The sequence below is a fragment of the Cariama cristata genome, unplaced genomic scaffold, assembly GCF_000690535.1.
Source record: "Cariama cristata isolate BGI_N322 unplaced genomic scaffold, ASM69053v1 scaffold29413, whole genome shotgun sequence".
NCBI classification, from domain to species: Eukaryota; Metazoa; Chordata; class Aves; order Cariamiformes; family Cariamidae; genus Cariama; species Cariama cristata.
Genome location: NW_009608254.1, coordinates 1 through 19,307, shown reverse-complemented (window position 1 = coordinate 19,307; position 19,307 = coordinate 1). Strand labels below are relative to the sequence as shown.

The following is a 19,307-nucleotide window of genomic DNA, read 5'->3' as shown; positions in this document are numbered from 1 at the left end:
ATATCAACAGTACTAAGAGTCGGGGCGAGGGCAGGACTAGGCGTAGAGGTCCTCCCGGTCGGCGGAGTAGACCTCGCCCTCCTGCAGCAGGGCGAAGTTGAGGAAGTGAGAAGGGCGATGGACCTCGTGGTAAAACTCCTTGGGGTTGGCGAGCTGCAGCTCGTACTTCATGTTGGGGTCGTGGCGAACGCCTGGAAGAGAGAGGCCATCACCCACCTGAAAGCCCTTCCCTGCCTCCACCACCGAGCAGTGAAGCCCTCTACCCTCACAACGTAATTTTTAAGCAGACCACACAGGAAGAGGGAACCCTAAATCCACAAAATCGTCACCCTTTGGGTTCCTCCCCCGAGAGATTTACAGAGCAATGCCCCCATAGCTGTCTTCTGCTGGTCAAGTGTTTCGTCTGCCGCTCTCCTCGTCTCCTGACCCCTTCGGCAGCTGGCTCTGTGGTTTGTCCTACCAGGACCTCCTGTTACGCCCTCACCGGGCACAGCTTTTCTCCTGCATTCTCCATTACCATCTCTTCTGCCTGACAGGGATTAATTATTCAGTGGCAACAGACCAGACACTACAATCCAGAAAGACAAGATGTCTAATTTCTCCCCTCTATCAGAGTTTGCTCTCTTGTGACCAAAAAAAAAAATATCATTGAGAACTGACATCCCAGTGCTGGTATCAAGGAAAGGTCAGACCATACTGCTGCTATCCCTGCCAGCCGCTCTGAAGAAGGTCAAGCTTCAGAACGGGTAAGGAATGCTTCCCTGAGGAGCTGTTTCCTTCTCCTCCCCAAGCTATTCCCATTTTCTCCCTTCCCATCCCTTTCCCAAGGCAGCTCACCCATGAAGTTGTAGTTCCAGGACCCCTGCGCTGGGACCATGAAGAAGCCGAGGAAGCGATCCGACAGGAGCATCTGCACCCTCTCGTAATGGGATGGCAGGTAGCCCTTGGGGTTGTTCCCTTTGTCCGTGTTCTGCCTGCCCCACTCGTAGCCGCTCGGGGTCAGCTTGTAGGCCGTCAGCGTGCAGGAGCCTGGCGTAAAACTGAAGGAAAGGAGAGATGGGACAAGTCAGATTCATCTGGGGTGAAGGAGGGAAACCAGACATGCGCAAACACCCCTTTTCTGCCAAATTTTTAGTTTGAGACCTCAAAGCGTTCGCAAGCAGTGCACTGCACACAGAAGCCTCCCTGCCTCTCACCTGCAGGTGATGATGATGGTCTTCTCCCCGTCCCAGGAGGGGTTGTCAGCCATGACCTTGGCATGGGTGGTGACATCCTGTGGCGAGAGCTGAGGGGACTCGTTTGGTTGCGTGTGAATCCACCCCAGAGGTTCCATTTCCTAACAAAAAGAGCGTTTTAAAGAGAAATGAAAGAAGTTTAAAACAAGACCGCTTCAAGCATGGCAAAAAGCACACAGGGACCAAATGCTTCCCTTTCACCTGATCCCAGACCAGGCTGGCTTCAGGCCAAGCCCTTTGAGTCCCACACCTACAACAGACCAAGGGAAGCTGCCCCACCACCTCAGGTCCCCGTTACCGGAGACGGCGATCTTCCCTCTTCCACCCACACCGCCAGCGGAAGCTGAACTCACCTTGAGATACTCATGCTGCGGGAGCTGCCCCGGGAGATGCACAGTCTGGTGTGTTCCCCACTGGGGCACCATCACAATGCACCGGATCTCCTTCACTTGGGGGTTATCGGGAGGGCTCACTCCATACAGGTAACCCGCAATCTAGGCAACACAGACACCTGCTTTAGGAGCCCAGAAGAGACCTCCGTGTAACTGCGTGGGAGAGGGTGGGCCCTGCCCTTCACTTCCGAGGAGAGCATCTCTCAGCCGGCAGGTTCTGACCAGAGGAGACCACCACAGTTTTCTCCAGTGCCGAGTTTCCCCCCAAGTCTGAGTCACAAGGAGCCATCAGGACCCGGCTAGAACTCATGTGCTCGGGCATACTGCCAGCGTCTGTCTCGAGCACAGAGGGATTCGCACGGACAGCGGCAAGTTCCCAGCCCCTCGCCACTAGTTCCTGAGTGCCCGGGGCTGGCGTGTGCCCCGGCAGCATGGAGCACAACTGTAACAGACTGGTTGCACACTCACCTGGGCCCGCAGGTCTGAGATGCAGATGAATTTCTTCAACACATTTTTGGGAAGAATGTACGTATAGCCTGTTTCCTTTATATCGTCTGATGAAACGTAAATGTGGTTTGTTCGCAGGTGGAGGTTGGCAGCAGAAATTGCTCTGTGAAGAGGAGATGATTATTAGAGGGTGCACAGATCCCTTCCTGAGCACTCTGACCTTTTCCACCTCACAACAGCCCTGCCTGCTTTCCTACCTGACTCGCCACTCAGTCTTGGAGGAGAAGGTCTGGGTTTCGTAGTTGCTGGTTGTAGAGGTGATGATTTCATCCCCGTGTTTGTTAACAGTGCGGGTCTGCGTGGCTGTCAGCTGTGACTGCTCCTTGGTTTGTTTCTCAATTTCTGCAATCTGCTGTCTCTGCTGAGAGGGGGCAGAGATCTCCATGCCCAGGATAATGTCTCGGATCTCTGACTGTGTCAGGGATGCAACGTTCACACTGAAACAGAAAATCCACCCAAGTCAGACATTTCAAAATACATTCTGAACCCTTCTCGCCAAGGCATAAGCTCAGAACATCCCCTCAGGGTGCTATGAAAAACAAAACCGCAACTTTTTAGACAAGAGAAGGGACCAAATCACATGATGTGCAGATCAGAAAAGGCTCGGTGCAGACATTTTTATCTGCCTTACTAGAAAGCAATTAATAATAACCAGTTTCCCATCAAAGTTCATTGCCAAAGGCCCTTGAAAGTCTTCTCCTCTCCACAAGGAGCACTCTGGTCACACAGTCTTTAGAGCAGGAAGGAAAGGCTGACAGGATTATTGGAGCTGGACAGTGGCTTACTTGTTCTTCTTGCCATAGTCAGCAAGGATGAGATCCTTCAGCTGCACCTCCACCTTGATCCACTCCTCATCTGTCAGGGTTGGCCAGATGTGGTGAGGCTCCGTTATGGTTGTCTTATCTGGTTTCAGAATAACTTTGGCTCGATCGTTATTCACATGTAGTGCCCGGAGAATTAGAATCAGACGAGAGAATGCCTTGGAGAAGAAAAAAAAGATGCAGTTAGTCAGAAAGAAGAAAACCAAATACACAGGGCCCTAGTACAGCACCACTCCTCTGTTAGAGCACACGGACATTGCACGGGAAGGGCCAGTGGAATCAATCTGAAGGAAACTCCAGGCAGACTCAGAGCCAAGTGCTTTCAAGCAACAAACTGGGAGAGATCTCTGAAGCCTCAGCTCCTGCCTCATTTATCAGCGGCAAAGCAAAATGCAGACGAGGCATGCTGTGCTTACCGTGTAGGAAGAGATGGTTTTCAGCCAGTCATCATAGAGATTGAATAGAACCATCTGGGGTTCGGTAGCCTTCAGGATGAGATCACCAAACTTTTCCACTTTCAGACAGGCCTGGAAGGGCAGCTGCAACTCTGAGCCTTTGATCACAATGTTGGGGAAATCCAGCAAGTGCACCTGGAGTTTATCAAGAGGAGGAATTAGCTCACAATTACTGCAGAACATTGGTCCAGATAAAGTCCTTCACAGGAATGCAGGACTGTTCTGCAATCTCCCAAAGATTTTACAATGGCCCCACAGAGCAGTATCTGCATTGTTACCTCAAGTGGGTCCAACATGCCCTTCCGAGTCACTATGATCTGCTTAGGCTGCTCCTCCACAGGAAGCGACCGAATCAAGGCTGCCACTTCTTCAGCAGTCTTCCACTTGGCCAGCTACAGAAAGACCGCAGGGTTAGAGAAATCTCTCCCTGCTAACAGCACTCTCCATGTCGTTGGGAATTACAGACAGTCAAATCAAATTCTAAAAATACAACTGGAATTTATGGCTTGTTCCAGATCAGTGACAAGGCCCAGCATTTCCTTCTTGCTGATCAGAGAGGGCAGTTCCCATTCCTGGAGTTCAGACACTCCTGACTGGCTCAGAAAACACAGCTGGCTACACCGCCTCCCTGGCTTTGCCACCTGAGAGTCTTGTCACTGCACTGGATGTACAGCCAAGTGTAACGTGATTTGCTGTAACAGTGAGCACAGCGCTGTTTCCCAAGCCGTACTCGAAGATGTAAGCTCTTTACACATCACAGCCTCAAAAATCTTGCAACACCAATGCCTGCAATCCTTTACTTTTCCATCCCATGCTAACACTAGCCTGAGCACAGGTTACACACTGGAAATTGGAGCTCCAAACTTGTTGAGGGGCAGGAAGATGAAGACCCTCATGGTGTCTTTTGCTCCAGTGGGTGTCCCAAACAGCCAGAGCCCATCCCCAGCTCACAGCCCAAAGCACAGCAGGCAGCCAGGCCCTACCTGTCCTAGACGCTTCTGTCCTGCCCACACAGATGTATGGATGATCTTCAGGAAGAGCTGTCCAGTCCTGGGATTGAAGATGAAAATGGCTCCATTGATGGGTTTCGTGGTCAAATTTCCTTCAAAAGTCTGAGAAAACAAGCGAAAATGAGAAGTACAGGGAGATAAATGTGGCCTATCCCCACCTTGACACAACAGCTGACACACTGTGTGCTTTGAGCAGCAACTGTACAGGAAATTTAAGAGCTGCTCTGTACAGACTGCAAAAATTTGGGTCCATGTTGATTCCTCGTTTTCCATCATGCATGCCTCCACAACCACCCCAAGCACAGCACATTTACAGTCCCTCTCCTTTCCCCCCCCCGAGATACACCTCTGGCCTCACCTTGTGAATGGTCACTCTGTACACATTGGTGTCATCCACAAACCAGATGATCTGGTTGGAGAAGAGCTCTCCGTAGTTCTGGGAGGAAAGGTATGGTTCTGTAGGCTCAGATGAGTACAGCTGCAACCCCTTGCGGATTCGTTCTCTCAACACATACAGTGCAGGATTTGCTTTCATAATTTTGGCCATTGCCTGCTGGATCAGAGGTTTGCTCCCAGGGAACCAGTTCCCATAAGCACTGAAGAAGAAAACAAACAGAAGACCTAGTTATCACCATCAGCTCTGAGACAAAGGGACAACAGCTATGCACAAGTCTTTCCATGCAGCAGCCAGGCACCTTTCTGTCTGCTTAATACTACTGTGTGATTTCTCTTGTGATGCCGCTGGCTGTTTGCCTACAGCTTTTTCCTATACCTCCTCTAAGGGGGAAGGCACAGCACACACATGCTGCACTCCCAGAAAAGCTGCATCTTCTCTAATAAGCACAGTGGAGCAGAGGTCTGCTTGCTGGGATTTTCCTCCTAGCTCTACAGTGAGGAACAGTTGTCTCCACTTGTAGGGGCCCTTTAAACAAAATCTGTCCTTTACCTCCAAGGAGAGTCTGACAGAAATCTCCTAACAAAACAAATGATTAGTGAGCTGGGAGAACCGAATCATTATTATTGAATGAGCACACATGGGGCAACATGAAAGGACCACCTAGATGCCTTATTCCATTCACTGCACATCTCCAGCTTCTGCCTTCTCCCCTTGTCCTCCTGCCCAGAATACAACCCAGTTTGGAGACACACTAGGACACAGCCATGAACTACCAATTACGGTTAAAATACAGAAGATGCAGATCTCACCTGTGCAAGTTATAGGCCAGATCGATGGCAATGAGCACACCAGTGGGAGACGGATAGATACTCATGTTGTCTGTAGTGTAGTCCAGGAACTTGGCTCTTGCATAGCGCTCGATATCATGGGAATCGTAATCTCCCCAGCGCAACTGGATATCTATCCAGTACTTCTGAGTGGTGGTGCTGTCCATCACATCTCTGAGAAGAAAGCAAGCCAGGACAATTTAATCTCGCATAAAACTCTCCTGCAGTTGTTGGATGTCTCTGAGAGAGAGTAACTGCCACTAAGCATGAACACTGAGGTGAGCTACTGTCTGCGTACTATCCTGAAAAGGGACTCTACTGCCCTCTTCATACAGCAGCTGAAAGCAGAAGCTGTTAAGAGGAACCATCAGCCTACAGGGTTCAGCTGCAGGTTTAAATAAAGCCACACAGTTACTCCTCTACTGCGTAGTCATGACGGAAGGGACGTATCCCTCAGGGATTGTCTGGTGAGGATTCAGTCCAACTGAAGACAGCATGGGTGCAGAGAGAGTCCAATTCATTCCAGACTCTAGCCCTAAGACAGCACAGCTTTGTGGGGTTTCCTGAAGAACCCTTCTGAGCTCCTAAGCTCTGGCTCAGGGGAAAGATCAACTGGAGGAGAGAACAGGAGCAAAAATGGTCTTCATGTTTTGCAGAAGGCAGTGCTAGGAGGTGCAGCAACCATCCACTCAACCTATCCGCGCTTTGCCAGGCATGATTGTGTCCTCCTGTGTCCCCAAAGGAAACCAACCCTAGATGCCCAAGCCACATGGGCTTTGGCTCAGGACGACAGGATCAGCAGCTCTGCTCTGCACCAAGACCAAGGACAGGGAAAAGGGAAACACTCACTTGGAATCCGCAAGCAATGATGGACGTGACACGTTCCACTTATAGGAAGCAAAGAGAAGGATATCTGCACATGAGGAATTCATCTTGTATGACTTCCTGGGATGGATGGTCTCCTTCTGCACTGTCTCAATCTCCAGAGCATCCAGCTCTTGATCAAACACCTGGGGAAAAGGCAGTCAAAGATGAGTTGTGTTCAAGCAACCTAGCTAAAGAACCAATCCTCAACACAGAGCTAAAACAGGCATCCAGGAAAACCCTATTTCCTCCCCTTCTCTGTTACATTGCTGAAGAAGGGCTAGCCCTGCTACAATCCCTGGAGCAATCTCTGTTGCTAGCAGGAGGCTGTTGGTACACGAGGAGCATGCACGCATTGCACAGAAACAAACCAAGCTAACATACTGCTCACCTGACACAAATCCATTACAATGCTCTCATGGATCTTTTGCCACAAGTGAGCTCGGAAAATCTGAATGAGAGAAATCTTCAGCGTGGGGATCTTGCCATGCATAAAGATGCCTGTCAAATCCAGCTGCACCTGAAACCCAACATATACCTACAAAGGAAAAGCAGCTGTGAGAACACACAACAGCACAACTGATGAAGTTTAGAAAACAGGACAGCTACTGTTAAGGAGGTCTAGTTCATCTGTAAGAGATGTTCTGAAGAATTAGATCGATTAACTGCTCTTATTTCAGTGGAAGTTCCTACAGGTACAAACTCCAGGTACTTACGTTGGCTCTGTTAATGGTAGGAGACCACCACAGGGTGAATCTTCTGTTTGGAATTTGGTTCAAACCCGATCTCTGGGCATTCGTCAGCTTCTTCCACTTCATGGACTCCTCAAAGCCACTGGCCTTCTCCCTAGAAAGGGCAGACAATCAATTGCATAAGATGTCTCTCCGCTGACTGCCACGTGGCACATATAATAGAGGCAGGGAACACACACACTGGGAGCAGGGAAGATTGTTTCATGCAAAGAAATTTCCATGGATTTGCATGCTGAAGTTCAGCTATAGCCCAATCCCAGGTGCCCTCACAACTGAACTATACAGCATGCTCAAGTGACGACTGAAAAATGGAAAAGGCTCAGCAGGATCAGGACAGCTTGAGCCAAGGACCCCTCCGGGTGCACCACTGAGTTCCAGTTTGCAAGACAAGGCCACATCAAGGTTTCTCTTACCAGAAGAGACCCTCCCATGTGGGGAAGTAAGTGCCCTTGAAGAGAGTGTGCTCCAGGATCCCTTCCACTCCACCAAGTGCCTGGATCATATCTGTGCGATAGTTGTTCAGGTTCCACAGTTTGCCATCATGGCGCTGATGTGTCCACCAGAACGGGTTCTGTTTCAGGACCTGGAGACAATAGCACGCTAGTGAGCAGCTTTACATTCAGATCATTTAACTTGTCTGCACTAATTAAAGGAATCAAGGCAACAATGATGATGATGATGTCGGCAAACAAGTAAAAAGCCTCATGCCCTCAGTCCTGGAGGACACAGCTCATCTACAACATAAGTTCAGTCAGTACTACTACTCAATTCAGACTGGGTAGAATCTGAGATGGTGTTTTTATCTCTCAGGGACTGGCCTTCTACAGAGCTACCATTAGAGACTTTAAATAATAAATTTTTCCACTGTTATTAAAACTTAAGATTTTGGAATGTTTGGTTTGGGACCTTTTTTTCCCCCGCTCCAGAACTGATTTCTTCATACTCAGTTGTGCTGAGCATGGCGTACTCTAAGACACTACTATCTATCCAAACATTTCAAAAGTGGCTAGCTATAGATTTTGGAGCATTTGGTCGTGAATAGCCTCTACCAGTCCCAAAACATGGCTCTAAGTTCTTCCTGCAGCAGAGAGACAAGGAAGTGCACCTGCAACAATGCAAGGTGAAAGGACATTGTCTAGAACAGGCATTTGAACCTCACACTCAGCCAGAGAAATTCCCAGTCATTACCTGATACTGTTTGAAGTCAGTCCTGACTCTCCATCCTTTATCATAAGCTAGGGTATGCCGGTCCTTCTGGAAAAGGGTGTTAATACGAGGAATTCCCCTGTCCCATGAGTCCTCCAGATCCTCTAGCGTCAGACGCCTGAAGAAAAAAAGTCCCCACACTTTGTTACCTCTCAATTTTACAGCAAAGCATTAATGAATATTTCAGGTGATGAGATTACAGAAATAATACAGACCTCAGGGCTCTGGCAGGAGACATTCTAAAACGCCAAGCACTGAAGAGGCTCAGCAAAGTGTCTACAGCCATCACTATGAACATGCTGATGCCAAACAGCCAAAGGAAAAAGCCTGCCCTTGTAAGTGCACAGAACTAACTGCAGATGGGTCCGATGTCAACTTTTCCTGGCACCACTTGCCATATCACTTCCCTTAAACCGTGCCATGGGTGCACTTTCTGTTTGCACAGTCCACACCTCCTCCAGAGGTACGACAGTAGCTTTGTAAGCAGCCTGCAGCCCGTACCACAGGGCCAGCAAGGTCTCCAGAACCCTGAGACAGTGCAAGACTTCACACCGCTGCCTGTCCTCACACAGAGACACACACACAAATCTGACTGCACATGGAAACCCACCTGTTCTGTGCTATAGCCTCTTGTCGCTTAAGGGCATACTCTGCCCATACTCTCTGAGAGTCAATGAATTCACTTTCCCATGGCTGAATGTAACGATACAAATTTGGGATGAGCTGGTCCTCCTCATGACTCATTCCTGAGCGGAAGTGAGTGATGCCAACATCTGTCTGCTTGGACCACCTGGAGCAAAGAGCCACAAGAGTGAGGTAGGTGAGACAGGACTTCACAGGTCACACTGCCATGACCTACTGTAAAGGCAAGGTATCTCTGTAACACACCATAGTTTAGCATTCTCAGTTATTTTTATGGGAAAGAGCATCTAAGAGAACCCATGCAGGCATTAAAGCAGCACAACTCACCTCAGGTCAGACTGCGGGATGAGAACGTGGCCCATGGAGAGCATGCCCAGCCCTCCCAGCTCTTTAGGGGTGTAAAACACCACCGGCGGAAAACGGCTGGGCATTTTGGAATTCAGACCAATTTTGATTCGAGTCTGGATTTTATTCTCACACTTCACCAGCAAATCAAGCAACTCCTGAGTATTTACAACAGCTTCTCGGAAATATGTCATCAAGCCAATCAGAGCTGTATTCCATTTATTGACAATCTAGAAAGGAAAGCAAAGGATCAGTTCTCAGCCTGTTCTCCAAGCATCTGTAGAAAGCTCTGTCACACACATCTTCCTCCCACCTTACCTTAGTGAAGGTTGTGGAGCCAGACGCCATGAGGATCTGCCTGACTCTGTTGTGAAATCTCTGCATAGACTCATCATCCACACGCAGGAAGCACTGAGCTGTGCGCTCCTTGGTGACCTACAAGAGCACAGGCCCATCAGTTCCTTCCAGGGAGCCCCCTCTCCAATACAGACAGCAAGATAAACTCTTTCCATCAGGCATTTATTTATGCTACATCGGGAGAGAAGAGGCTGAACAGCAACTCTACAGCTTCGCGGCCCCAATCATCCCCAGCCAATGATTTCCCATCCCTCCCAGGAAGGAAATTTCATACAGAGTTTGTTTTAACTCTACCTGCTAGTGGTCCCAGTTACACAGCTGGCAAACACATGCTGTTAGCCCTCTCCCAGGCAGTTATAAGCCCTGCTTTGATGCCAGGTATCGCCCACCCAGAAACTGCTCTCCCCTCCCTGTCAAACCCTCACCCTACCTCATTCTGCAGGTTCCAGACACCATCCTTGTGGGTGAACTCCTCATAGCTGGTGCGGCACTTGGGCAAGATGCGGCACTCAAACCCACACATGTTAAACAGCAAATTGGGGTTATCCTTGCTGTAAACGGACACGAAGCTATTCTCCCACTGCACTGTGGTGACTGATCGAGGCAAACGATTCTTGATATCCCAGAAAACAGCACGACCTCTGAAAAAACAAGAGGTGCACAGTGACAGGCTGTCGGTTACTGAAGTGAAATAGAAACTGGGCAAGTTCTCAGTGCTTTCCTAGCACAATAGTCTCTCATACCCATCACTCACTGTCAGAATTACAGCGCAGACCACTCACCTCTTACTTTTCTTCCTAAGCACCGACCTATCAGTCTCCAACATTCATTTATTACAATTAATTTTTCCACCCTCCAACCACTTGTTTTATCCAGGTTGCAGCACTTACAGGTTCACATCATGTTTCATGAGGCGCATCCGAGCATCCCGGGGCCAGCACTTCTTGTTGTTGTACCCTACGATGTTCTCATTGTTGGGATCCGGATGCTCTGTCAGATATCGCTGAATCAAGTCTCTTGCCTCATCTGCCGTAAACCTGGAAATGCACAGAAGAGGATCTGCAGCTACAGGACCAACTTCTCAGAACACCGGTCTGCCCAGACAGATTAGGACTTGCTTACGGATAGCTGTTTGCCATACTATGTTTGAAGGTAACCGTCCAACTTCTGTATGCTCCTGCTGAAGGGGGCTTCAGTTTCATTAGTATAGAGCAACCCATGACTGTTTGGGTTTTCTTTACATGAACAGACATAAAATTTTATGTCCACTTGCTGGGAAACCATAAAAGGCTTATTTTACCAGTGGAAAATCTGTAACAATTGAACTTTTGACACTGTTGCTTTTCTAACGGTCCAGAGAAAACTGCAGAAAAGCAAGAGGAGGCATGTGGACACCCAGCTGTTCTGGGAAGTCTGTCAATTCAAATATTCCTGATCTTTCTTAGCAAAGCCTGGATAAGGAGCACACCAATTCCCACTTTCGCAGCATCTGCTGCAAGATGCCAGAACAAAAGTTCTGGCAAAAGTAGGGCCCAGAGCTCTCACCTGAAGAAGATGTGAATACGGTCAATGTATCTGCAGAAGAGGCGAATGGGATGGGCCACCTCAGTGGCAATGTCTTGGAAGCTGAGGAAGTCATTTGGCATCTGGGGAGGCCCAGCCATTTCACTGGCACGGTGCAAACCCAGCACCAGCAGGTCCATCACAAGCCCGTAATACTGGACAATGAAGGAAGCAAACTGCAGCCCACGAATAATCCCATAGGAGTTTGTGTGATTCATGTCCTGAGGAAATGAAGGGGAATTGTGAAAACCCGTCACAATACATCAGAGACCTTTTACCTGGGCAGTTGCTCTTTAGCAGGACCCAGAAGGGTTTTTCCTACTCCCTCATCACTTCTTTGTCTGGGAAGCCTCGTGTCCCCTCCACCCTCGAGGATCCAAAACCTCTCCATTTTACAGTCCACATACCCCCGTTCCTGAAAGCAATCATCACCTTGTAGTTGATCACCACGTTGTTCTTGGCGGTCATGTAGTCAGCAATGTTGTGATCAACAATAAGACGCAACAGCCTGTTGAGCAACGTCAGATCAATCTTCTCGTACATCTTCTCAAACCGAGATTCCAGCATCACATTGCATTCACCTTCACTCGTTTCCCAAACATCTTGCAGATTATTAATGCCTGAGGAGACAAACAAGTCTGTCGTGTTATCTGACACATCAAAGCACAGAAGCACCCTTCTGGGCCCAGAAAGTTAATGTATTTCCTGTAATGCCTGATTTTTCAGGCTCTGGTCCTTCCAGTCTATCCAGAAATGGGAACAAAAATACGTAATCAACCACAGATGCTATGGAAGTTCTCCTCTTCCAGTATATACATATGCATATTAACCTACAAAACATAGTCTCTGATTGTAATGACTATTCACTACAAGTTGCAAATATGAAAACTCATCTCCTAAGGGGACTTGTAGGAAGCAAGTTCCCAATAAGAAAACTCACTTTTGCATGGAATACAAGACCCCACTAACCTTGGCACCACTTGTACACCAACAGTGGAGGAGGTTCAGTGTCAGCAGGTTTGATCCATGGAGGGAAGAGTCTTCGCTTATCAGCCTCATACCACAAGTACTGATCCAGATAAGCATCTGTGATTTTCTCCAAGGGTTCAACATCATAAACAGGAACTAAGTGGCTGTAGAGATCCATGAACTCAATACCCACCTAAAAAAGAAGAGGCAAAAGTGAGGCTTAGAGTTGACAAAGAACACAAAGTGTCAGCACGATTTCGTTCCTGAATGCAGCGTAACTTTAAGCGCGGGCTGGCTTTCACCAGGACACTTACCTCCTTGAAGGCTCTCTGAGTTAAAAGGTGTCGCTTGATTCTGGACAGAGCTTCATGAGGATTATCATAAGCCTGTTCAATCAAGCCCAACTCCTCTCTCTGCGACTGATTCAGGCGAGATTTCACACTGAAAGCAAGAAAGAACAGCTCATGCACCTAAGCATGAACAAACTAATGGCCACTGCATTAAGCTGATCAAAGATATTGTTCAACGAAGCAGATGGAGACAAGATCTCTTAACTCTTCATAACCCACATCCCACGCTCAGAAGCACGGCATTGTTTTTGCCCCAAGTGGCAGAGTCCATGAAGAAACCCCAGTCAACCTTGGCAGTACCACAACATACAGCCTTTGCCAGTCCATCAGGGTAAATTTTACAACATACTCAATTCCAGCAATAATGCATAACAAAATAGCTTCAGAAGCCTTTCCCAGTGCAGATGCCTGGCCCTGCAGAACACAATGACTTCCCACTGCTTACCTGTAAGCTTCCTTCAGCCTTTCCAGGGCTAATATGAGCAACTTGGTGTCATGCTTGTAGGACAACGGTGGGAAGGGAATGGGTGAGAACCTCCTGCTTTCCAGCCAGTGCACTGTGGTTGTGTACACAGCAACTGCTTCTTCTGCAGTGATGTAAGGCCCATCCTGCAGAACCACACCATCAGCATTAGTCAGTGAAAGCTTCCCTATAAAAATAGCACCAATTTGGGCAACCTCAGGCAGAACAGAAGTACCTTCAAGTAATTATGTTGCCGCTCCTGCTCAGCTTTTAAGTAGAGTCTGGTCAGCCGGCCCAGATTCTTCTTGCAGACGGTTTTGTCTACAGTGGCACCCCGACGGATCCGCTCCCTGTTGTAGTGAGCTGTATTTGTCCACCAGTCAGCTTTTGCCTTCACGTACCTCAGGATCATGTTCTCAATAGGAGTTGGCAGCCCTGGCACCTGGGGAGGGACAGTAACTTGAGGGAAGCAGGAGTGGGAACCTTCACAAGAGCAGTTCCACCTGCGAGATGTTAAAATTGAACCAAAAGGCCAAGCGAGAGACTCACCTTCCAGGGGATATTGGCCTTCCAGCACCGCCAAGCCTCGCTCAGATGCTGCAGGATGGTTCTGGCTTTGTTCTGTTTGATTCCCTCTGGCATCATATCCAGAATGTCATGCATAACGGCTGCCCTCAGCTCCAGGTCAAAGTGAGACTCCACACGCTGCTTTGTAACAGTCTTTGCTACACCCTTTGAGTGACGGCCTGGAAAAAGCAAAATACTTCAGCAATTCTGACCTTATTGGGCAGTGCTCTTCCTTTTTCCTGATACCAGAGTGCACGGAGGTGCAGGATGTCTGAAGAAATTACACTGCCACAAGATGACATCTCATGAGTTTGGAGTAGATGATTACGAGGCTACGGACCCCACAGTGCTACGGAGCAGTGAATCCCTCTTCCATTTGGAATCTATTCTGGGGGCACTGGTCTCGTAAGAGCTCTAAATTGGTCAACAGCTCTTGGGATTGACATAGAGCATGGATACAGATCACCATTTGGAACGGAAAACTGGAGTTCAAGCTGGCAAGCAAACAGTATTAATATTTACCACACACTCCTCCCACATCCAAGTTTTACACAGCATGCTGACCTTCAAACTGCCTGGCCAGCAGATTCCCCAGCCAACGTTCCAGCAGTGGTGTGATGCCTCTCATGAAGAACAGCCACACTCTCCAGCCTGGAGCCCAGAAGCCGCAGCCAGGACCTTTGCCCACAGGCCCCTGGAAGAACAGGAAATGGTAAGAGCAGGTCACTTATTGACACTCCAGGATCCCTCTCCTATTGCTCAGTTTATGTGGGGTCACCATCACATGGAAAACTGGAACTTACTGTGTTGAACCTATAGTAGATTAGATGCTTCAGGTCCTTGCACATACGAATCTGCCTCATCAGTTTGTACTTGTATCGGTACATTCCTGTCAGCTGACCCACATGGGCAAAGATATACTGCAAGCCGTCTGCCAACTGAAACGCAGGGAGCACAGTCAGAGATAACAACAAACACTACATACACTGCCTCAAGAAGCCAGATTTATTTTACAGCCCAGGGCAGACTGTATTAGGCCATACAAAGCTCCTAACACTGACTCATACAATGATCATATCTTACAAACTACAATAAAAGCAGATTTTCATGCAGTGCTGCACACTTTCATTGTTGCTCCTCTTCTCTGCAACCCTGCAACATTCAGTCATTTTGTGCATCAGATACAAGCCCGCGCAGATACTCCGCTCCTCCTCTCAACTTCCCCTCCTCACCTTTAAAAAAAAAAAAATTTAAAAAAAGAGCCTACCTGAAACGCATCCACATTTCCAAGTCTGTACTGGACATGGCTGTCCACCACCAACTTAGTCAGCCTTAGAACCTCTCGGCACAGATGGAAAGCATTACCGAAACGAGATTTTTTCCTTTCCTGGAAGAGACAAAAATCCAGAATTTATGTAACAATGTTATATAAGAGCAAAACAGGTCTAATTTGGTCAGTCTGTACAGCAACTGAACAGCTGAGGCACTGAGGCCTGTCTTACCACACTAGTTACTTAACAATCTTCAGGTAAACTTTATTCTTGAGTGAAATAGCACATGGACCAATACCTTAGTGGTGAGGGTCTTCACGGGCTTCAGGTTGAAGTTGTAATCCAAGTGAAGGTAGTTCAGGTTCTTTCTGTGGATCAGCAAGTTCAGCATATTGTAGCCCTGGCGACACACCTGCAGGCCTACTTCCACCCAGTCCAGCTTTGTCGACTGGAAAAACTTTGTAGCCTTGAAGGAGCGGAACAGGTACCTGGAGAGAGCAGAGACTATAATCAGCTGAATGCCCTACACAGATCAGCAGTTTCCCACTGAACAGACCCCCACTTACCTCTTCTTCTGGGCCTTGGGAGGTCTGTGCTTGAGCGCATTCAGAACATAGTATTTCAGTAGCTTCTGGTAGGAGACTCGCACTTTCACTGGCTGGCCTGCTGGGCAGTGCTCACGATACCTAGGAATAAACCGTATTTCAATTTTTTCAGGTAACTCACATTCCTTAGAAAACAACAAATCTCCAGAAACTCTCCTAAAATCTCTAGAAACCAGTCACCATCGGGTATCTTTATTTTATTTTCATCATAACAAGATAATAATGTCACGATCACTAGAACACTTCTTCCCCCAGCAAAGAACTTACCAGTTCTTGACCAGTGGGATATCAAGAGCTCTCCGGGTCCTCCCAGACCTCAAGTTGAAGGGTCGTGGGGCCCACAGGAGGGCAATGCCGTTGGCTGTGTTATCTGTGTAGAGTGGAGTATCCTTCAGGAAAGGTTCCACAAACTCCGGCAACTCAAACTCTTCATCATCATCAGGCAACGGTTCCTGACTCTGAAATGCAGAACCACCACATGACGTCTGTTTCCTGGTTGTTTCAGCTCAATTTTCTGAGTTAACCAAGAAAAACCATTTCTTTGCTCTCATGGAAGAAATGTGACAGTGCTGAGTATCAGAGAAGCAAAAAGCACTCTACAAGGCAAACTCTGGTTACTAGACCCTGAGCTAAATGTTACGGAGGCAACTCAAGGGAGATGTTAGCTCCATGAATACGCCAAGGGCAACCAAACAAATAACCTATCAATACACTAAAATACTACCGTTAATTAGACAACAGGCTTTATCTCACAGAGCCCAAAGGAGACAGCTTTATGCAACTCCAGAAGTAGAAAAAGACCAAAATGACAACTGCGCGTTTTTTTGTGAAAGGGCTAGTACTTTCTCCTGAAATACCTATGCGTGTGTGGTGCTATCAGAAGCAAGGTTACAAGCAAGATGCTATAGCCCCATCACTTCCACCCAGTAGGGTTTACCACAGGCTCTCTTGGACATTGACTCACCTTGACAGAATGTCTGTGTGAAATGGGGTTGATCAGTGGATCAAAGTAAAAAGCTGGGAGATCAGGATCTTCTGTTTTAATGAAAACGACATTTGGAGTATGATACCTACAACACAAAATACGCATTAGAGCATCCTGACAGCTTTCCCCTCCTCTCCTTGCTCTTGAGGCTGCTGCACTTACCAGGTCAGGTGGACATGGTGTGGTAGATTATTGTACAGGTATGGGAAAGCAATTTTGTACTCTGTCCTGATCGGTTGCCTGATGATAATTTTGTTGATGTCATTAAATTCATTCCAATCTTCATCCCTCAAGTAAGACAAAAACAAATTGTTACACGAGCATTCGGGGGGACAGAACGGCAAACATTTTTGACTGAAGACACGATATCAGTGCTTTCCCTTTAACCGTCTCTTCACACTAACAACCATTCAGTGTCCAAAGCAGCAAGCACATCACAGACTTAACGCTACAGAGAGCGAACACCCAGGAATAGCTCACCCAAGCCAATACACTTGATAACAGATTAACCCTCCCAGCCCTTTCAAAGATAACCACTTATCTTTCCTCCTAAACTCAACACTTACTGAAGATTGATGTCTCTAACAAGAGGTTCAAACTTGGGACCTCCAGGAATAGCCATATTCAGCGCCTTGGAGGTAAAGAATGCTTTCAGGTCAAACAAATAGAAATAGTTGTCATCCACAAGGTCAGTGAGCAGTTGATTGGCCAGCCGGTACAGCGTGGACATCATCGGGAGAGTGAACTGCCAGCGCTGGTATGTTGAACCGTTTACATACCTGCAAAAGAACAAAGCACAGACACTCAGTACACAGCCAGAAGACAACTGAGCCTTTACCAAAGGACCAGAAATAACCAAACATCTTTCACCATCCATCATTTGCAGAAAATATCAAGGACAGCTAACACATGGGCCCCTCTAGACAGAAGGAAAGGCTGCAGGACTGCTAAAGACCACTACGGACTAAATCTGCCCAGAAAATACCAACTGCTTCAGTTCTTCTCTTCCTCTATATCCAAACTGGTACACAACAAATGCCCACTCTTGGCAAATATCAATTCAAATTCCAACTAGACAATCCAGGTTGTCATATTTATGGCATGGTAAGGAACATCAGAGTTTTAGCATTTAATTGGCCAGTAGCCCTCCTGGACAGAGAGGCCTTGCTTGCCTTCGCTGGATGCTGAGGACAAGAGGTATAGCTTTACAACAATCAGGTTCTCCCTTCCATCCTGGGAAGGTTTTTCTCTCCCCACCAACATCAGATGTAGCCCAGCATAACACAACCAAGGGTTATACACTGCTATCTACAGGGTGTTTATGTAGTGCCTTTGTTTTTCCTCTCTCCCAGTGAACTGTGCTACCAGAGAGGCACTTACTTCCTGTTGTCTTTCAGTGGCTGATGGTCATAGAACCAGTCCAGCACAGGGGCATCCTCCTCTGGATCCAACTCAAGCTGAATGGCTTCCAGGGGCTCCACATCCAGGATGTTATCAGCATAATCCAGAGGGGGTTCTTCATCATCAAATGGGGGGAATCTCATCCTCTTGAAGTGACGCCTATCCCTCTTCTCTCGCCTCATCATAATCCACATTGACCTGGCAGAAACCCAGAGACCATTAAACATCGCTTTTATTGTGGATGCATGAGTGTTTGCTCACAAGTTCCCACCAGGGTGAAGGAAAAAGGCACTTACCCCCACTGAGCAATATACACTGGCTCTATGACCCAAGGAATCTCATTCACAAAAGAGATGGCGCCTGTGATATGGTACAAGACCGGAACATCTCTTATTTGCTCCCAGGGCATGGGCATGTTCTCCAAGAGCTTCAGAACAGCATGAGGCATGTACTTCAGAGCACTACAGTCAGAAATCAAAGAAAATCAGCGTTGGAACAGATCTCAAAAGAATAGCCATCCGTCTGCCACAAGCTCAATTAACCTCTACACCTTTCACTCCTGAAAACTGCTCATTCAACCTGTTCATAAGGATCTTCAGTGACAAATCTACAAACCTCCTATTCTATCCTTGTGCTTCATGCATCGCCCTACCAAAGTTTTCTACAGGTTTGGCTTCCAAGACATTATTACACATTAAGAATGTTACAAATGAAACTGAAAAATTTCAAATGAGTTTCTGGAGTTTTTATGGGTAACAGTAAGTTAGTTCAATGGATCATGATGTGCACAAGATAGCTCTCTGAACCCAAACAGCAAAGAAGCACTCACAATGCTATTTAACCTTGCAAAAATCGTATGTTGGCTACTTCATACTCTCCCTTGACTTCTTCTAAGATGTGTTATCCAGGGTAATGTTTTTCTCATAAACTCAAAGCAACAACTTCTTCCACTTATTCTCTTCTGCATTGCTACCCTAGTGCAACTGATTATCCCATTCTCATTGAGCTACTACGCTGCTTGCTATGCACAACTGACATGGAAAGCCCTTCGGAGAAGGCGCTCTCCCTTCCACGATCAACGAGGAGCTTTGACAAGGCAGCAGAGCAGGACTCAGCTCAGCTCCCGGTGTGTCACAGAGTTGGGGGCTCCCTTACCCCAGGTAGACACGTTTGTCGTGACGGAACTTCCTATTGGTCATGTCACCGTGGTCACGGATGATCTTTCGGACGTGCTCGGGGGGCATGTCCTCCTTCTGCGCGTCCACGAAGCCAAATTTCCTCTTCTCTGCATAGCGCTTGGCCTGCAGCTGCTGCCACTTGCGG

At 47.7% G+C, this 19,307-nt stretch overlaps 1 protein-coding gene across 1 annotated transcript; it reads right to left on the bottom strand.

The window, feature by feature from the left end:
• PRPF8 (pre-mRNA processing factor 8) lies at window positions 1-19,300 on the bottom strand (the record flags this gene model as incomplete). The annotated part of the gene is made up of 41 exons (XM_009697073.1): window positions 1-191; window positions 838-1,040; window positions 1,197-1,336; window positions 1,589-1,729; window positions 2,096-2,237; window positions 2,332-2,571; window positions 2,920-3,113; window positions 3,372-3,545; window positions 3,689-3,802; window positions 4,394-4,522; window positions 4,779-5,016; window positions 5,627-5,818; window positions 6,494-6,654; window positions 6,900-7,046; window positions 7,225-7,354; window positions 7,674-7,843; window positions 8,449-8,584; window positions 9,077-9,256; window positions 9,436-9,683; window positions 9,772-9,888; window positions 10,241-10,451; window positions 10,701-10,847; window positions 11,356-11,594; window positions 11,806-11,993; window positions 12,343-12,535; window positions 12,657-12,783; window positions 13,138-13,301; window positions 13,391-13,597; window positions 13,705-13,901; window positions 14,287-14,416; window positions 14,526-14,660; window positions 14,990-15,109; window positions 15,292-15,481; window positions 15,560-15,679; window positions 15,866-16,056; window positions 16,563-16,668; window positions 16,746-16,871; window positions 17,150-17,362; window positions 17,964-18,182; window positions 18,281-18,445; window positions 19,140-19,300. Coding segments are annotated over 41 exons (6,900 nt in total), but the record flags the coding sequence as incomplete, so codon positions are not given.
• Window positions 19,301-19,307: the final 7 nt, after the last annotated feature.